This window comes from Corythoichthys intestinalis, chromosome 3 (genome assembly GCF_030265065.1).
Source record: "Corythoichthys intestinalis isolate RoL2023-P3 chromosome 3, ASM3026506v1, whole genome shotgun sequence".
NCBI classification, from domain to species: domain Eukaryota; kingdom Metazoa; phylum Chordata; class Actinopteri; order Syngnathiformes; family Syngnathidae; genus Corythoichthys; species Corythoichthys intestinalis.
In genome coordinates this window covers 40263121-40280759 of record NC_080397.1, presented here as the reverse complement: position 1 = coordinate 40280759, position 17639 = coordinate 40263121, and the positions used below count along the sequence as shown (strand labels likewise).

Below are 17639 nucleotides of genomic sequence, written 5' to 3'. Positions count from 1 at the left end.
ACCTACGAGAAACGGTACCATTTTTCCATTTCCCCCTCAGGAGCCCTGATAAGGTGATTAACTTTACTGTGTCAAGGCCACTGAGTGAAGTCTGCCTAAACTATAGTTAAGTGAATGCGTTAGACTAATGCAAACAGTTATATGGTGAGTGCAAGAACGGTACCTTTTCCCTTCAAGGTTATTTTCAGTGATGAGTCAAGAATCTGCTTTGGACAAGGTGATGATGCTGGAACTTTTGTTTGGTGCCTTTCCAGTGAGATTTACAAAAATGACTGCCTGAAGAAAACAGCAAAATTCCCTCAGTCCTTGATGATATGGGGCTGCATGTCAGGCAAAGGGACTGGGGAGGTGGCTGTGGTTAAATCTTCAATAAATGCACAAGTTTACATTGAAATTATAAACAGCTTTCTTATCCCTTCAATTTAAAATGTTTGTCATTTTCCAAGATAACAATGCATCATGCCACAGAGCTAAAACTGTTAAAGCATTCCTTGGAAAAAGACTCATCCAGTCAATGTCATGGCCTGCAAATAGCTCAGATATCAACCCCTATTGAAAACCTGTGGTGAAAATCGGAAAAAAAAATAATAATAATGGTCCACAGCAAGGCTCCGACCTGCAAGAATGATCTGGCAACTGTAATAAAAGAGAGTTGGCACCAAATTGATGAAGAATACTGTTTGTCACTCATCAAGTCCATGCCTCAGAGACTGTAAGCTGTCATAAAAGCCAGAGGTGGTGCAACTAAATACTAGAGATGTGTTTTGATAGTTATTTCTTTGTTAGTTTCTCATGATTCCATATATTTTTCTTCAGAATGGAGTGATTTGATATTTATTTCCCTGCACTTGCTCAATAAAAGTAACATTTACTGACGACCACATGTATTTTATTCATTTCTTTTAGTTTTTCTGAATGCTAAAGAGTTGCACTTTTGAAGTAATTCATTATCTTTTCAAGCTTTTTATCCGAGTTTGTTCTACATAATAAAATGTCTGAGTGCGTGCTCGTCCGAGACAGGTGATTTCCTACTTTTTGCTAGGGGTTGTATGTATAATTTGTTCTCAGAGAACATTTGTGAAACCATGTTTTGTAAAACTAACTGTGTCACACTAATTTTTTTGTCTTGTGTGACATTGTATATGAAATAACAGGTCAGTTATACTTTTCTTTAATGATTTAAAAATACCCAATCAGTGATTGGACCAGACTGCTTAACTTCCTCGTAAATATTCTTGTGGAATCGAACCAACACATTTTGAGTTATGGTTATCAACAGGACTGCTTTGGAATATATCCAGTAGAACCTGATGATTCGGGTGCAGTGGTACACATTCAACAAAATGGCACCAATAGTCAAGCAATCATTTTCTGAAAATATACTATTGGCAACCTTTTTCTCCAATAATTGTATACCAATGAGATTAAACATTTAACATTTGTAGTAGTCAATAAACTGGGGACACATTCCTAGTTTATCAATGTACTGTCTAAGGAGAATTAAAGCCTTGCTTACTGTTTCTATTGTTTGTGCTGCCATGAAAAATAGAATAATCAAAGTGATCAACATTGTAGTAGTCAAGGGACATTCCAAAGAGCTGATCAGGGACAGTAAACTCTATATTTCAATCTTGTCACCTTGTCCGTGTTAGATATGTTCCAATAAATCATCACACATTAAAGTATACAACATACTTTATAAGAAATAACGTGGAAAATGAACAATGAGAAATCTTAAATCCAGATACACATGATAGACCACCTATCTCCCAGTTTGCTCCCAGACACTCTTCTGTTTCAAATTTGTCAACTATTGTTTTCATGCACAGTAAAATTAAATATATGCAATTTGGCCAAGCACATTATTTAAATCAAATAAGTACACTTGGATATCCCATCGTGCATCTGTAACTCTCAATTCGAGTGACCTTAAATCAGTTACACTTGGAATGATTAAGATGCACTAAGAGAGACAGGCCAGACGTGATACTATCCCACTGGGGCACTCAACAGTGATGACAAACAATCACCTGCAAGCAACAACAAGAGTGCTCTTTCATCATCACAAATTCAATTTGGGAGAAAGATGTTTATCACTGACACACACACACACACACACACAAATGTTTTAAAAGCATCTACAAGCTTCATTCTGCCATGTGGAATCTTGTAAATGTGATGCTAATGGAAGCACAGGTGGATGATTTATTAAAGTGGAGACATGTCATTCGCTTCTTCACAAATATTTTAACATTTAGATTTAGGGTCGAGAAAAAGGGTTGCAACAGGTGTCTGTCTTGTTATGCAAATATCTCCGGCATTTCCTGCGATCCTCTTATTTATACCGTTTGCAGTTACATTTTTCATTTTACTCTCCCCTTCTATTTTTCCCACAGGGAGTGGTGGCAGCAGAGAAGAGTAGAGGGGGTCAGCTCCTCGAGGAGCCAAAGATGTTGCCTTTTCGAGCGAACACCTTTAGCCTACAGGTGTCTATCCAAGATGTGCCCCAGTTCCTATGGAGCATCAAGCCCTTTACCACCTGTCAGGTAATAATCAGCATAACCAGAGTTGTTGTACCTATAATGGCTAATTAGTGTTTATAAAAGTGCTTAGTGAGTGGCTTGTTCCCTTTCATGTAGTCTTCTTCTACATCTTCGACATACTGTAGTACTGTGGTGCCGGCCTGAACGAAATTGGAAAAAAATATTATTGCGATTTTTTTTTTTTTTTTTTTTTTTTTTTTTTGGGGTGGGGGAGGGGGGTTGCGATACATTTCGATATTATATTGCGATACTAAAACTGGAAGAATTTTCACCAGATAAGCTCTGCTTGGGATAGGCCTGAACAATATTAGACAGTATAGACGGTATACAGTATATTGCCATGGCTCCACCCTTACTTTTTGCATTGGTTACACTGGTTGCACCTTACTTTTTTCTAAAGGCGCACCAGCACAAAACCTTTGACGCTCGCGCTGCCGAGAACAGCCTCTCACTTACACAATGAATGAGTTGGGCTGGTTCGGACTGGGCTGCAAGTTTAATGATGATTAACACATTTTTTCCTTTGATCGTAGAGCTACCGAGGCTTCTCAGGCCAGATCAAAGCTACAAATCTGTCACTCATCGTTAATGTTAAGTACCAAACACCAGCTGCACTGGTGACCCCCCAAAAAAAACAGTTTGGGTGCACTGCCTAGCATTAGGGAAGGTGAGACAACGTAGCTCTGTATGAGCATGAAGCAGAAAAAACATGAATATATATTTTTAATTAACTCATTCACTACCAGCCACTTTCACTGGAGCAAGGCCCTTCGCTCCTGGCCGTTTTACTGGCTTTTGACTGATTTTGCAAGGCCCACAGAAAATTCTGTTCTATTGCTGTATAAACATGGAACCCACCAAAAGAAAGAATAGACTCTCTTCTTTCAGCAGAAAAAAAGTAAGTTCATATCCTTTTCCATTCTTTAGAAATCCGCATTAGAAAATAGCTTAGTTTGAGCATTTTTCCAATTTCTGATGAAAAAACAGAGAAATTGAGCTTTTTGCGAACGCATACATTTCAGACATAATTTTGACTTTAACACAGCTATTTTTTTGCTTTAGTTACATCCTAAACATCTGAATAATGTTTTTTTTTTTTTTTTTTACAAAAGAACAGAAGCAACAAGACAAAGAGGTTTTGATGGCAAAGTAACAATTTATTTAGACATAACTAACTGAGAGATGATGTTGTGTTGGTCGTGACACTGGGTTAAACTTTTCCCTCATCGCCGCCTGTTTCCAAAAGATGCATTTTTTTGAGTCTCTGCGGGCTCTGCTCGCGAGCAGCATGGACTGTACGGCATCTAGTGGTCCCGGTCGCTCTGCTCGGTCGTCCAGCGCCTGGCATCCCGTGCGTTCTACCGGTTGTTCTGCTTGTTCGTCCGCCACCTGTCATTCATTCGGCCGTCTTCCGCCCTCTCCCCGGCTTTGCGGCTTGGCCGTTGGTTGCCGTTGAATAGGGTTGCAGGTCTTACCAAATGCGCTACTGCCCTCCAGTGGCCAGTTTTATTGCTTTAAAATGGGTTTTGAGCTTTGTGCATTCTATCTGAGATACAAGGGAACCAAAAGATGCCGATTGTGAAAAAAAAACGCAAAAGACATATAAATACGTTTTTAGGACACTGAAGCAATTAAAAATAGAACATATTTATACGTTTTTGGGAGCAAATGAGTTAAAAACCCGATCCTTTTCACCCAATTCAGATCCTCTGAAAAATGGCGCGATCATCCTGATTTCCGATCATGTGATAGGATCGGGGACTTCCCTAATTTATATTATGCTGTTTAATCCAGGTTTATTGTATATAAAAGGGATCCAGGATCTGTACACTAGGTGCCTTTAGGAAATAAAACAAAAGTTTACATGTTAAAAAAAAACAAAAAAAAGAAAACAATTGCACGTCTTGCGATGTGACTATTGCATATGCACACATTTCGATGGCGATGTAGTGTATTATACACTGGGGTGGGGGTGACGTGGCACAGTGGTAGCTGTCCCCCAACCCAGAGTTTGTGGGTTTGATTCTCCACCCTGATGAAATCGTCAAATTATCCTTGAGCAAGATACGGAACCCCACGTTGCTCCTGGTGCTGTGTCACCAGTTGGTGGATGGCGATGTAGTGAAAAGCGCTTTGAGGGCCTTGAAAGGTGGAAAGCCTCTATACATGTATAACACCATTTACCCTTAGAAACATTATTTTGTGGTTTATTACCAGCGCTTTGGCATCATCCTAACATTGGGTTGTGGCGATCAGGCACCGTCTAATTCAGTATGTATTGTCAAGTGGCAGAAATACAGTATCCCTTGTTTTTCACAATTAACAAGGACCAGAACCTGCCTGCAATAAGTGAAAAACCGCAAAGTAGCGCCCTCTCACTCCCGCATTTTTTTTTTTTTGTGTTATCAATGTATTTATTCAGATTTAGCATTGGAAAGAGATACATATTAGACATGTTTTTTTTGTTTTGTTTTTTGTTTTTACTCCCAAAGTATAATTTAAAAAAAAAAAATTTTTTTTAAATATATGTATATATATATATATATATATATATATATATATATTAGGGCTGTCAAACGATTAAAATTTTTATTCGAGTTAATTACAGCTTAAAAATTAATTAATCGTAATTAATCGCAATTAATCGCAATTCAAACCATCTTTAAAATATGCCATATTTTTCTGTAAATTATATATATATATTCCCCCCCGTGAGTTATCACCTTATCGTGGTGGAGGGGTTTGCGTGTCTCAATGATCCTAGGAGCTATGTTGCCTGGGGCTTTAAGCCCCTGGTAGGGTCACCCATGGCAAACAGGTCCTAGGTGAGAGGCCAGACAAAGTATGGCTCAAAAAGACCCCTTATGATGAGCAACATTAATGAACCCCAGTTTCCCTTGCCCGGACGCGGGTTACCGGGGCCCCCCTCTGGAGCCAGGCCTGGAGGTGGGGCTCGAAGGCAAGCGTCTGGTGGCCGGGCCTGTCCCCATGGGGCCCGGCCGGGCTCAGCCCGAAAAGGCAACGTGGGTTCCCCTTCCCATGGGCTCACCACCTGTGGGAGGGGCCAAAGGGGTCGGGTGCGTAGGGAGTTGGGCGGCAGCCAAAGGCGGGGGCCTTGGTGGTCCGACCCCCAGCTGCTGAAGCTAACTCTTGGGACATGGAATGTCACCTCTCTGGCAGGGAAGGAGCCTGAGCTGGTGTGTGAGGCAGAGAAGTTCCGACTAGATATAGTCGGACTCTCCTCCACACACAGCTTGGGTTCTGGTACCAATCCTCTCGAGATGGGTTGGACTCTCTTCCACTCTGGAGTTGCCCATGGTGAGAGGCGCCGGGCAGGTGTGGGCATACTTATTGCCCCCCGGCTTGGCGCCTGTACGTTGGGGTTTACCCCGGTGGACGAGAGGGTAGCCTCCCTCCGCCTTCGGGTGGGGGGACGGGTTCTAACTGTTGTTTGCGCTTATGCACCAAACAGCAGTTCAGAATACCCACCCTTTTTGGAGTCCTTGGAGGGTGTGCTAGAGAGCGCCCCCTCTGGGGACTCCCTCGTTCTACTGGGGGACTTCAAAGCTCACGTGGGCAATGACAGTGAGACCTGGAGGGGCGTGATTGGGAGGAACGGCCCCCCCCCGATCAGAACCCGAGTGGTGTTCTGTTATTGGACTTCTGTGCTCGTCACGGTTTGTCTATAACGAACACCATGTTCAAACATAGGGGTGTCCATATGTGCACTTGGCACCAGGACACCCTAGGCCGCAGTTCGATGATCGACTTCGTAATCGTGTCATCGGACTTGCGGCCGCATGTTTTGGACACTCGGGTGAAGAGAGGGGCGGAGCTGTCAACTGATCACCACCTGGTGGTGTGTTGGCTCCGATGGCGGGGGAAGATGCTGGCCAGACCTGGCAGGCCCAAACGTATTGTGAGGGTCTGCTGGGAACGTCTGGCAGAATCCCCTGTCAGAAAGAGTTTCAACATCCACCTCCGGCAGAGCTTCTCCCTTGTCCCGGGGGAGGTGGGGACATTGAGTCCGAGTGGGCCATGTTCCGCACCTCCATTGTTGAGGCGGCCGATCAGAGCTGTGGCCGTAAGGTGGTTGGTGCCTGTCGTGGCGGCAATCCCCGAACCCGCTGGTGGACACCAGCGGTAAGGGATGCCGTCAAGCTGAAGAAGGAGGCCTATCGGGCCTTTTTGGCCTTTGGGGACTCCGGAGGCAGCTGACAGGTACCGGCTGGCCAAGCGGACAGCGGCTTCGGCGGTCGCCGAGGCAAAAACCCGGACATGGGAGGAGTTCGGCGAGGCCATGGAAAACGACTTCCGGACGGCTTCGAGGAAATTCTGGTCCACCATCCGGCGCCTGAGGAGGGGAAAGCAGTGCACCATTAACACTGTGTATAGTGAAGATGGTGTACTGCTGACCCCGACTCGGGACGTCGTGAGTCGGTGGGGAGAATACTTCGGGGCCCTCCTCAATTCCACCGACACACCTTCCTTTGAGGAAGCAGAGTCTGGGGACTCCGTGTTGGGCTCTTCGATCTCTGGGGTTGAAGTCACTGAGGTGGTTGGAAAGCTCCTCGGTGGCAAGGCCCCGGGGGTAGATGAGATCTACCCGGAGTTCCTGAAGGCTCTGGATGTTGTAGGGGTGTCGTGGCTGACACGTCTCTACAACATCGCGTGGACATCGGGAACAGTGCCTCTGGATTGGCAGACCGGGGTGGTGGTCCCCCTATTTAAGAAGGGGGACCGGAGGGTGTGTTCCAATTATAGAGGGATCACACTCCTCAGCCTCCCTGGTAAAGTCTATTCAGGGGTGCTGGAGAGGAGAGTCCGCCGAGAAGTCGAATCTCGGATTCAGGAGGAGCAGTGTGGTTTTCGTCCCGGCCGTGGAACAGTGGACCAGCTCTACACCCTCGGCAGGGTCCTCGAGGGTGCATGGGAGTTCGCCCGATCAGTCTACATGTGTTTTGTGGATCTGGAGAAGGCGTTCGACCGTGTGCCTCGGGGAGTCCTGTGGGGGGTGCTCCGGGAGTACGGGGTACCGAGCCCCTTGGTAAGGGCTGTTCGGACCCTGTACGACTGGTGTCAGAGTTTGGTCCGCATTGCCGACAGTAAGTCGAATTCGTTCCCAGTGAGGGTTGGACTCCGCCAAGGCTGCCCTTTGTCACCGATTTTGTTCATAATTTTTATGGACAGAATTTCTAGGCGCAGCCGAAGCGTTGAGGGGGTTCGGTTTGGTGACCTCAGCATTGAATCTCTGCTTTTTGCAGATGATTTAGTGCTGTTGGCTTCATCAAGCCGTGACCTCCAACTCTCACTGGAGCGGTTCGCAGCTGAGTGTGAAGCGGTTGGGATGAAGATCAGCACCTCCAAATCCGAGACCATGGTCCTCAGTCGGAAAAGGGTGGAGTGCCCTCTCCGGGTCGGGGATGAGATCCTGCCCCAAGTGGAGGAGTTCAAGTATCTTGGGGTCTTGTTCACGAGTGACGGTAGGAGGGAGCGGGAGATCGACAGGCGAATCGGTGCGGCGTCTGCAGTAATGTGGACTCTGCACCGGTCCGTAGTGTTGAAGAAGGAGCTGAGCCAAAAGGCAAAGCTCTCGATTTACCAGTCGATCTACGTTCCTACCCTCACCTATGGTCACGAGCTTTGGGTCGTGACCGAAAGAACAAGATCCCGGATACAAGCGGCCGAAATGAGTTTCCTCCGCAGGGTGTCCGGGCTCTCCCTTAGAGATAGGGTGAGAAGCTCGGTCATCCGGGAGGGACTCGGCGTCGAGCCGCTACTCCTCCGCGTAGAGAGGAGTCAGCTGAGGTGGCTCGGGCATCTGGTTCGGATGCCTCCCGGACGCCTCCCTGGAGAGGTGTTCCGGGCATGTCCCACTGGCGGGAGGCCCCGGGGACGACCCAGGACACGCTGGAGAGACTATGTCTCTCGGCTGGCCTGGGAACGCCTTGGGATCCCGCCAGAGGAGCTGGTTGAAGTGGCTGGGGAGAGGGAACTCTGGGCTTCCCTGTTAAAGCTGCTGCCCCCGCGACCCGCACCGGAACAAGCGGAAGATAATGGATGGATGGATGGATGGATGGATGGATATATATATATTCTGTAAAATAAATTGTTGGAATGGAAAGATAAGACACAAAATGGATATATACATTCAACATACGGTACATAAGGACTGTAGTGGGCATTTCACTCTACTGTCATTTAAATCTGTCTATGCTGTCCTCACTCCGAAGCGTCTACTTTTTCCAAAGCTAGACAGCTAGTGAACGACGCCTTAATAATCAGACTTCTTCCTTTTTCATCTGATTTATTAATAAAATGGCCTCAAACCATTGTCCTCTTTAGACCGTCGTAAAACTACAAAAAAAAGTACACAAGCATTGCATTAGCAACAACATTAGCTTAGCACGCTATACAGGTTCACTAAACATAAACAAAAAGTGTCTCATACAAAAAATATAACATTTCGCTTACTAACATAATATGTACATTCTTTACAACAACCATACTTACGGACAAATCTTGTCCAAGGATCATATAAGCACAACATTACGACGTAGGCGTCAGCCTGAGACGTCATGCAGCCATATTGAACTGGCAAGAAAGCAATAAACCATGTCGCAAAGCGACCACAAGAGTTCGCTGTTAGACAGCACAAAAAGCCTTGCTGTAAAACTTACCAAAAGGCAGAATACTGTCTGAGCGGGACATGTGCGTTGATTGCGTCAAATATTTTAACGTGATTAATTTAAAAAATTAATTACCGCGCGTTAATGCGATAATTTTGACTGCCCTAATATATATATGTATGTATATATGTGTGTATATATATATATGTGTGTGTATGTACAGTGCCTTGCAAAAGTATTCGGCCCCCTTGAATCTTGCAACCTTTCGCCACATTTCAGGCTTCAAACATAAAGATATGAAATGTAATTTTTTTGTCAAGAATCAACAACAAGTAAGACACAATCGTGAAGTGGAACAACATTTATTGGATAATTTAAACTTTTTTAACAAATAAAAAACTGAAAAGTGGGGCGTGCAATATTATTCGGCCCCTTTACTTTCAGTGCAGCAAACTCACTCCAGAAGTTCAGTGAGGATCTCTGAATGATCCAATGTTGTCCTAAATGACCGATGATGATAAATAGAATCCACCTGTGTGTAATCAAGTCTCCGTATAAATGCACCTGCTCTGTGATAGTCTCAGGGTTCTGTTTAAAGTGCAGAGAGCATTATGAAAACCAAGGAACACACCAGGCAGGTCCGAGATACTGTTGTGGAGAAGTTTAAAGCCGGGTTTGGATACAAAAAGATTTCCCAAGCTTTAAACATCTCAAGGAGCACTGTGCAAGCCATCATATTGAAATGGCAGGAGCATCAGACCACTGCAAATCTACCAAGACCCGGCCGTCAGATGAAACCAAAATTGAACTTTTTGGCCACAATGCAAAACGATATGTTTGGCGTAAAAGCAACACAGCTCATCACCCTGAACACACCATCCCCACTATCAAACATGGTGGTGGCAGCATCATGGTTTGGGCCTGCTTTTCTTCAGCAGGGACAGGGAAGATGGTTAAAATTGACGGGAAGATGGATGCAGCCAAATACAGCAACATTCTGGAAGAAAACCTGTTGGTATCTGCACAAGACCTGAGACTGGGACGGAGATTTATCTTCCAACAGGACAATGATCCAAAACATAAAGCCAAATCTACAATGGAATGGTTCAAAATAAACGTATCCAGGTGTTAGAATGGCCAAGTCAAAGTCCAGACCTGAATCCAATCGAGAATCTGTGGAAAGAGCTGAAGACTGCTGTTCACAAACACTCTCCATCCAACCTCACTGAGCTCGAGCTGTTTTGCAAGGAAGAATGGGCAAGAATGTCAGTCTCTCGATGTGCAAAACTGATAGAAACATACCCCAATCGACTTGCAGCTGTAATTGGAGCAAAAGGTGGCGCTACAAAGTATTAACGCAAGGGGGCCGAATAATATTGCACGCCCCACTTTTCAGTTTTTTATTTGTTAAAAAAGTTTAAATTATCCAATAAATTTTGTTCCACTTCACGATTGTGTCCCACTTGTTGCTGATTCTTGACAAAAAATTAAAATTTTATATCTTTATGTTTGAAGCCTGAAATGTGGCGAGGGGGCCGAATACTTTTGCAAGGCACTGTATATATAGTGGGGAGAACAAGTATTTGATACACTGACCATGGGTTTTCCCATGGTCAGTGTATCAAATACTTGTTCTCCCCACTGTATGTATGTATGTATGTATTTTTTTTTAATGTTTTTTAGGCACTTCAAATGTAATAATTATAAGTTTTAACCGTCTTCCTGTCCACACGAATTATTTTTAAAGAAGAATAGTATACAAAAATGCTAGCCTTTATTAAACGCTTCATTGAGTGACTCCGCTCAAGCTGCTCACTTACAGACAATGAGTTGCCACAACAACTGTCTAACAAGTTAAACAATGGTTGACGCATGCAGCGCATTGAAGTTTCGGCTTCCAAGCATCTGTGGCAAGATCAAACCTTAACATCTGTCAATCATCGTTAACTTTAATAAGCAACTCCAGTGCACTGCCTGATGAAGAAAAGCTGCATAACGAAGAGTGAGACTACGTGATCTGATCGGGACAGCTCATCTGTATTTATTTATTTATTTTTAGTTGGGAAAAAAAAAATCCGCGATGGACTGAGGGCGCAAACTTTGAAGGGCGAAGTAGTGAGGGATCACTGTACTTGTTTGCTTGTTGTAGTTTACAAAATGTAAAAAGACGTCTTAGATAAGTCCTTCACCACAGAGGTCTGACCAAGAAGAACATTTATAATTGCTTTTATACACATACTCACTCCCTCTTGTCTTTTTATCTGCAATTTTCCCAGTAGGTGCTAGTTTGTGCTGCCTCGGCCTGAGTGTAATCAAAGTCAATGCTATCAAAAGAAAGCAAAACTGTACAAGACAAAGACTTGGCAACATTGACAGGGTGTTTAAACAACTAATGACCATTAAATGACTAACATCTTTGCAATTTGTTTGTGGAGAAATCCTACACTGGGTCCTGGCTTCTGTTGATGTGCCCATGAGCAAGGCACGCCCTAACTTGAATTTGAGAGCAATAATGTACTGAACTCTCATCTTTGCATTTTTTTTCGAATCGGTTTTACCATGGCCACATAAAGAAGAGCTGCATATTTTTATGGCATTTAAAACACCTTTACTGTAGCCAATATGGAAATTCCTACTTAACATGGACATTTTTTTATCTATATAGATTTATTTATGTTAGTCTCTTAGATGTTAGATTGCTCAGGGCTGTGCCTTTCAGGATGTTGCAAAAACTAGTCAAAATTGGATGAAAATTTTACTTATGACATCACAGCTGTGGTATTGACTGGATGTGATTATCAAAACTCCTCCACTACGAATTTTGCTCTTACCCACCGTTCCTTTTTTCGAGAACAGAAACATGTGATATGTAATAAGTAGGACTGACTGCTGCAGTCGACCACAAATGTTTTATTTATAACTTTTTTTTTTAACCTGTGGAAGAAATTTTCAGCGCTGCTGAGCTGTATCCTGACTTTACAGTGAATGCAGGGCAAAAGCTCTGCGCTTCAAAGTCATCCACCTTCTCAACAGCCTTATTTATGAGAGCCTCGGGACAGCAGGCACGCTTCGCTTTGGTGGAGCAGGTGTAGAATAATAGCCAAGCATTGTGGCATACATCAAGTCAGCTTTTAGTGCTAAAGAGCATCCAAGCTTTTCACCTTTATGGAACCTCTCCTCCTCCCCAACTCTCTCTCAGTATTATTTTCTAATTTGTGCTGTGCCGTGCAGTCGAGATCAAAATCACAAGGGTCAGGTCTTCAGCAGGAAGGAAGGTCACCACTTTTAAAACAAAAGGACTGACAGGTCACATATTAATATGCAGATTTGGCAGCAATGGAATCCAGAAGAGGTCAAAGACATACAAGAGATGTGCTGGTTCTCCCAAAACTAAAAATAGATTAATCTTTCAACACTTATTTAAATTCGCACTTTACGACAATCCGCATAACGACTGTGGTTTATCATGAAAATTATGTGTTTATTACACTTTTTGGATTAGTTAATTCAGAAAATTCCGCCAAATTTTCTGTCCAAGATTCTGTGACAGCTCATGCGTGCAGCCATATTTGGTCCTTCTTGGTCCGCAGGAGGCGGAGTCAGGAAACTGTTTCGTTGGGAGGTGAGTCTGTCTGCCGCTAACAATCTAATCTGTTAATCCCGAAAGTTCTTTTGATTGGGGAAATATGACAATAACACCAATCCATCATATCACACAATAGCAACTGGTGGGTACGAGGGAACCCCAACAAGGACTTTTTGTCACATCCGTTCCTAGTATGGCGGCGGGCATGAAAATAAACTTGGGTGATGATACAACTGGGTTAATACTGGGGTAATATAAGACTAGACAGAAATGTACAATATTGCTCTGGGAAACATCTTTTTTTTCCATCTGCTGACCGGCGGTACGTTTTAAAAATTATCCAGCCAGTATTTCCGTATCAAGTTTATGTTTGTTTGTGTGTATGATAGAGTGGGGCTTTTGGGTGGATTGATGAGTCATATTTTTTGGCGCTCAACCATAATATACAGTGCCCTCCATAATTATTGGCACCCCTGAAAAAGATGTTTTTTAGCTTCTAATATATATATATATTTTTTTTAATTCAAATAATATGGGACCTTAATGGAAAAAAAGAGAAAAATCCAACCTTCAATACAAGTGCGTTCATTCAGTGGGGAAAAAATCCCACATTAAGAAAGAAGTATTTGACATTAAATAATGTGTGTCACAATTATTAGCACCCCTGGTGTTAATACTTTGTACAACCCTCTTTTGCCAACAAAACAAGGTCTGGGGACTGAGATGGCCATGGGAGGAGCTTGATTTTGTGTCTGGTGAACCATTTCTGTGTAGATTTGGCCATATGTTTAGGGTCATTGTCTTGCTGAAAGACCCAGTGACGACCCATCTTCAGCTTTCGGGCAGAGGGCAACAGATTTTGATTTAAAATGACCTGGTATTTCAAAGCATTCATGATGCCATGCACCCTAACAAGGTTCCCAGGGCCTTTGGAAGCGAAACAGCCCCACAGCATCACTGACCCACCTCCATACTTCACAGTGGGTATGAGGTGCTTTTCAGCATGCGCATCTTCCGTGGCACGCCAGACCCACTTAGAGTGTTTGTTGCCAAAAAGCTCAATCTTGGTCTCATCTGACCAAAGCACACGGTCCCAGTTGTAGCCTGGGACCGTGTGTATTTTTGTGTGAGACCAAGATTGAGCTTTTTGGCAACAAACACTGTAAGTGGGTCTGGCGTGCCACGAAAGATGCACATGCTGAAAAGCACCTGTGAAGTATGGGGGTGGGTCAGTGATGCTGTGGGGCTGTTTCGCTTCCAAAGGCCCTGGGAACATTCTTAGGGTGCATGGCATCATGAATGCTTTGAAATACCAGGACATTTTAAATCAAAATCTGTTGCCCTCTGCCCGAAAGCTGAAGATGGGTCGTCACTGGGTCTTTCAGCAAGACAATGACCCTAAACATATGGCCAAATCTACACAGAAATGGTTCACCAGACACAAAATCAAGCTCCTCCCATGGCCATCTCAGTCCCCAGACCTTGTTTTGTTGGCAAAAGGGGGTTGTACAAAGTATTAACACCAGGGGTGCTAATAATTGTGACACACATTATTTGATGTCAAATATTTTTTTCTTTATGTGGGATTTTTTCCCCCACTGAATGAATGCACTTGTATTGAAGGTTGGATTTTTCTCTTTTTTTTTCAATTAAGGTCCCATATTATTTGAATAAAAAATATATATATTAGAAGTAGGGCTATTAAATTATCGCATTAACGCGCGGTAATTATTTTTTTAAATTAATCACGTTAAAATATTTGACGCAATTAACGCACACGTCCCGCTCAGAAAGTATTCTGCCTTTTGGTAAGTTTTACAGCAAGGCTTTTTTTGCTGTCCAACAGCGAACTCTTGTGGTCGCTTTGCGACATGGTTTATTGGTTTCTTGCCAGTTCAATATGGCTGCACGATGTCTCAGGCTGACGCCGACGTTGTAATGTCGTGCTTATATGATCCTTGGACAAGATTTGTCCGTAAGTATGGTTGTTGTAAAGAATGTACATATTATGTTAGTAAGCGAAATGTTATATTTTTTGTATGAGACGCTTTTTGTTTATGTTTAGTGAACCTGTATAGCGTGCTAAGCTAATGTTGTTGCTAATGCAATGCTTGTGTCCTTTTTTTTTTGTAGTTTTACGACGGTCTAAAGAGGACAATGGTTTGAGGCCATTTTATTAATTAATCAGATGAAAAGGAAGAAGTCTAATTATTAAGGCGTCGTTCTCTAGCTGTCTAGCTTTGGAAAAAGTAGACGCTTCGGAGTGAGGACAGCATAGACAGATTTGAATGACAGTAGAGTGAAATGCCCACTACAGTCCTTATGTACCGTATGTTGAATGTATATATCCATCTTGTGTTTTATCTTTCCATTCCAACAATTTATTTTACAGAATATATATATAATTTACAGAAAAATATGGCATATTTTATAGATGGTTTGAATTGCGATTAATTGCGATTGATTACGATTAATTAATTTTTAAGCTGTAATTAACTCGATTAAAAATTTTAATCGTTTGACAGCCCTAATTAGAAGCTAAAAAAATCTTTTTCAGGGGTGCCAATAATTATGGAGGGCACTGTACTATGTCACTATGTATGTTTCCTGCAGGAATTCTCGTTTCCCCAAGTGTGGTGCAGCAACCAGCAGCCTCTGCACTGTGCCTTCTCTCTGGAGAGATACAGCCCAGCCACTACGCAGCTCTCCTGCAAAATCAGCGTGCGGCAGGTCAAAGGCCATGAAGAGATTCTGCAGGTTTACACAGCTGTTGGCAAGGTCAGCCACTTGGGCAGTGGGGGGAGATGTATGGGACAGTGTACTTTCCTACTCAACCTTTGTGTAACCTTCCTGCAGCGTGTCCACTTTAAGCAGGGCCAGCCCCCCTGAGCATGCATTGTGTGTTAATAAATTGAGCACACCACTGTATTTTCCTCCTCCAAATTGTATAGGAAACAAATAACAGCAGTCAAATCATTTCTGTGCCTCTGTCGACAAATCATTATTCAGAGAGAAACTTTGTCCAGAAAATGACTGGTTACACATTCACATGCATGAGCACCTGGGAGCTTCTCAAAGTAACAACAGTCTTCTGTCAGTAGCAGAGCAGCTCCAGTGGAGCGGCTAGGAGTTTGAAATCCTTAGTCAAGAGCACCTTGACAAGCAGCTGTTTAGGCAGTGAAGAGTGATACTTGTCTGCTTTTTCATACACGGACACTTACATGCTTATCTTGCCCCGAGGGCTTCGATATACCTAAGCTTTCATCATCCCGTGTGCAGGAAGTCCTTGTCAGATGTGACAACTATATATACATATAAACAGTATATATAATCTCTATTGCAGTAGTAGTCGAGCTCCTCACTTTACTGCATAGGTTAATGATAATTTGCCTGGTACACCAGACTCACCGCTGTTCCAGCTATTGAGTCTGGCCACCATTCAAGCGGATACAATTTCCAGGGCGGAGCAAGCCACAGCAAACAGACAGCGGAGTGGACCAATCAGCGACGGGCAGACATGACGTTAGTAAACTGACGAGGGAAGGACGAGGGACTTGCGCGCGGAAGTAAACATACGAAGAGAGCAGAGTTTATTCAACATGGCTAGCGCGAGACAGACTGTTGTCAATGACTTGTGTCGATGTTTTTTTGGTCATTTAAAACTGATTTTACCGTGGATTGGAACATATTCTCGGCTCTCCCGTTGACCATCTGTGTTGTGGAGACGACTTTCGACGCGCAAGAGTGACGTTGCTCGTTAAGAACACGTCACGCAAATAAACGAATCTGATTTGTCGATTTATTTTGTACCTGCTCGAGAGGCCGTTAATGGGATGGTTCCCAGACTATTTCTCTCAGTGTTTGAAAAATACAGGGAGAATAGTCTGGCAGAGCCATGCAAAATGATAATAGCTCTATTACAATGGAACTCTGTTGCTCTGTGTGTTTACTGTATCCAACAGAGAGACTTTATTCCCATGATTCTAATTCTCAATCCAAATGCTGAAAATGTCAAGTGTTGAAAATGTTATTTAAAAAAATATATATATTTATTTATTTATTTCAAGCATTTTGCATGGTCGAGTTAGTGTTTGCAATCATTGTTAGAGCTCTGTAAAACTATAAGGATTATTTTGACAATGGACCTATCGCAAAACCAGGCCCCCAAATCTGAAAAGTCGGACATCTAGCCATATATTTGCATAGGAATGCTATGTGGTCGTGACTTAAAACATAATTTTTCTAACTTTAAAATAGCAAAATCCCAATAGTTTAATGCTGTGCGTGGGGTACCACTAATTCCGACACCAAATACACTGAAAGATTGGGGGAGGATTAATTTTGTGCCTTTTTCAAAGCCAAAAAAGAATCCTCACCAAATGCACGCTATGGATAAGGCTCTGTCGTCGACCACATAAACAACTGAATGTCATGACAGTTACCCAAGGACACTTATGCTTGATCAAAGGTAAGTTAATGATCGATTTGTAAAAAAAATATATATATTTTGATAGCATGTAGTAAAAACATAGACTTAACTATTAACATTAGTTTGCTAACATTTGACTGGTTACTTGTTTAGTAGCCTGTCATGACACAAATTGAATAAAAATATAACAAATCTAGGCAGTCAAGACCCAAGCACTTAATGTCCAAACTAAAAACCACAAGCTTACTATAGAAAAAGGAAGACATACTTACATTTGGACACGGACGCACACGAAGGAAAGTTATCCTCACACACACCTAGCATTTTGCTGCGGTCAACTCCAATGCATGCCGCTCTCTCAGCGTTGAGCATTTATTTACCTCATATTCATGTTGCATATGTATGTTTATGATGTAAGTTGTTTATTTAGCTCCTCTGGATAATATTGGTAA

General features: G+C 43.0%; 1 protein-coding gene across 2 annotated transcripts in view; it reads left to right on the top strand.

The window, feature by feature from the left end:
• unc5db (unc-5 netrin receptor Db) overlaps positions 1–17639 on the top strand; it is a 330197-nt gene that overhangs the window by 281768 nt on the left and 30790 nt on the right. For both annotated transcript variants that reach the window (XM_057831103.1, XM_057831101.1), the window contains 2 exons: positions 2397–2546; positions 15372–15536. In XM_057831103.1, the coding sequence (XP_057687086.1) occupies positions 2397–2546; positions 15372–15536 (315 nt within the window). The remainder of the gene's footprint in view (positions 1–2396; positions 2547–15371; positions 15537–17639) is intronic.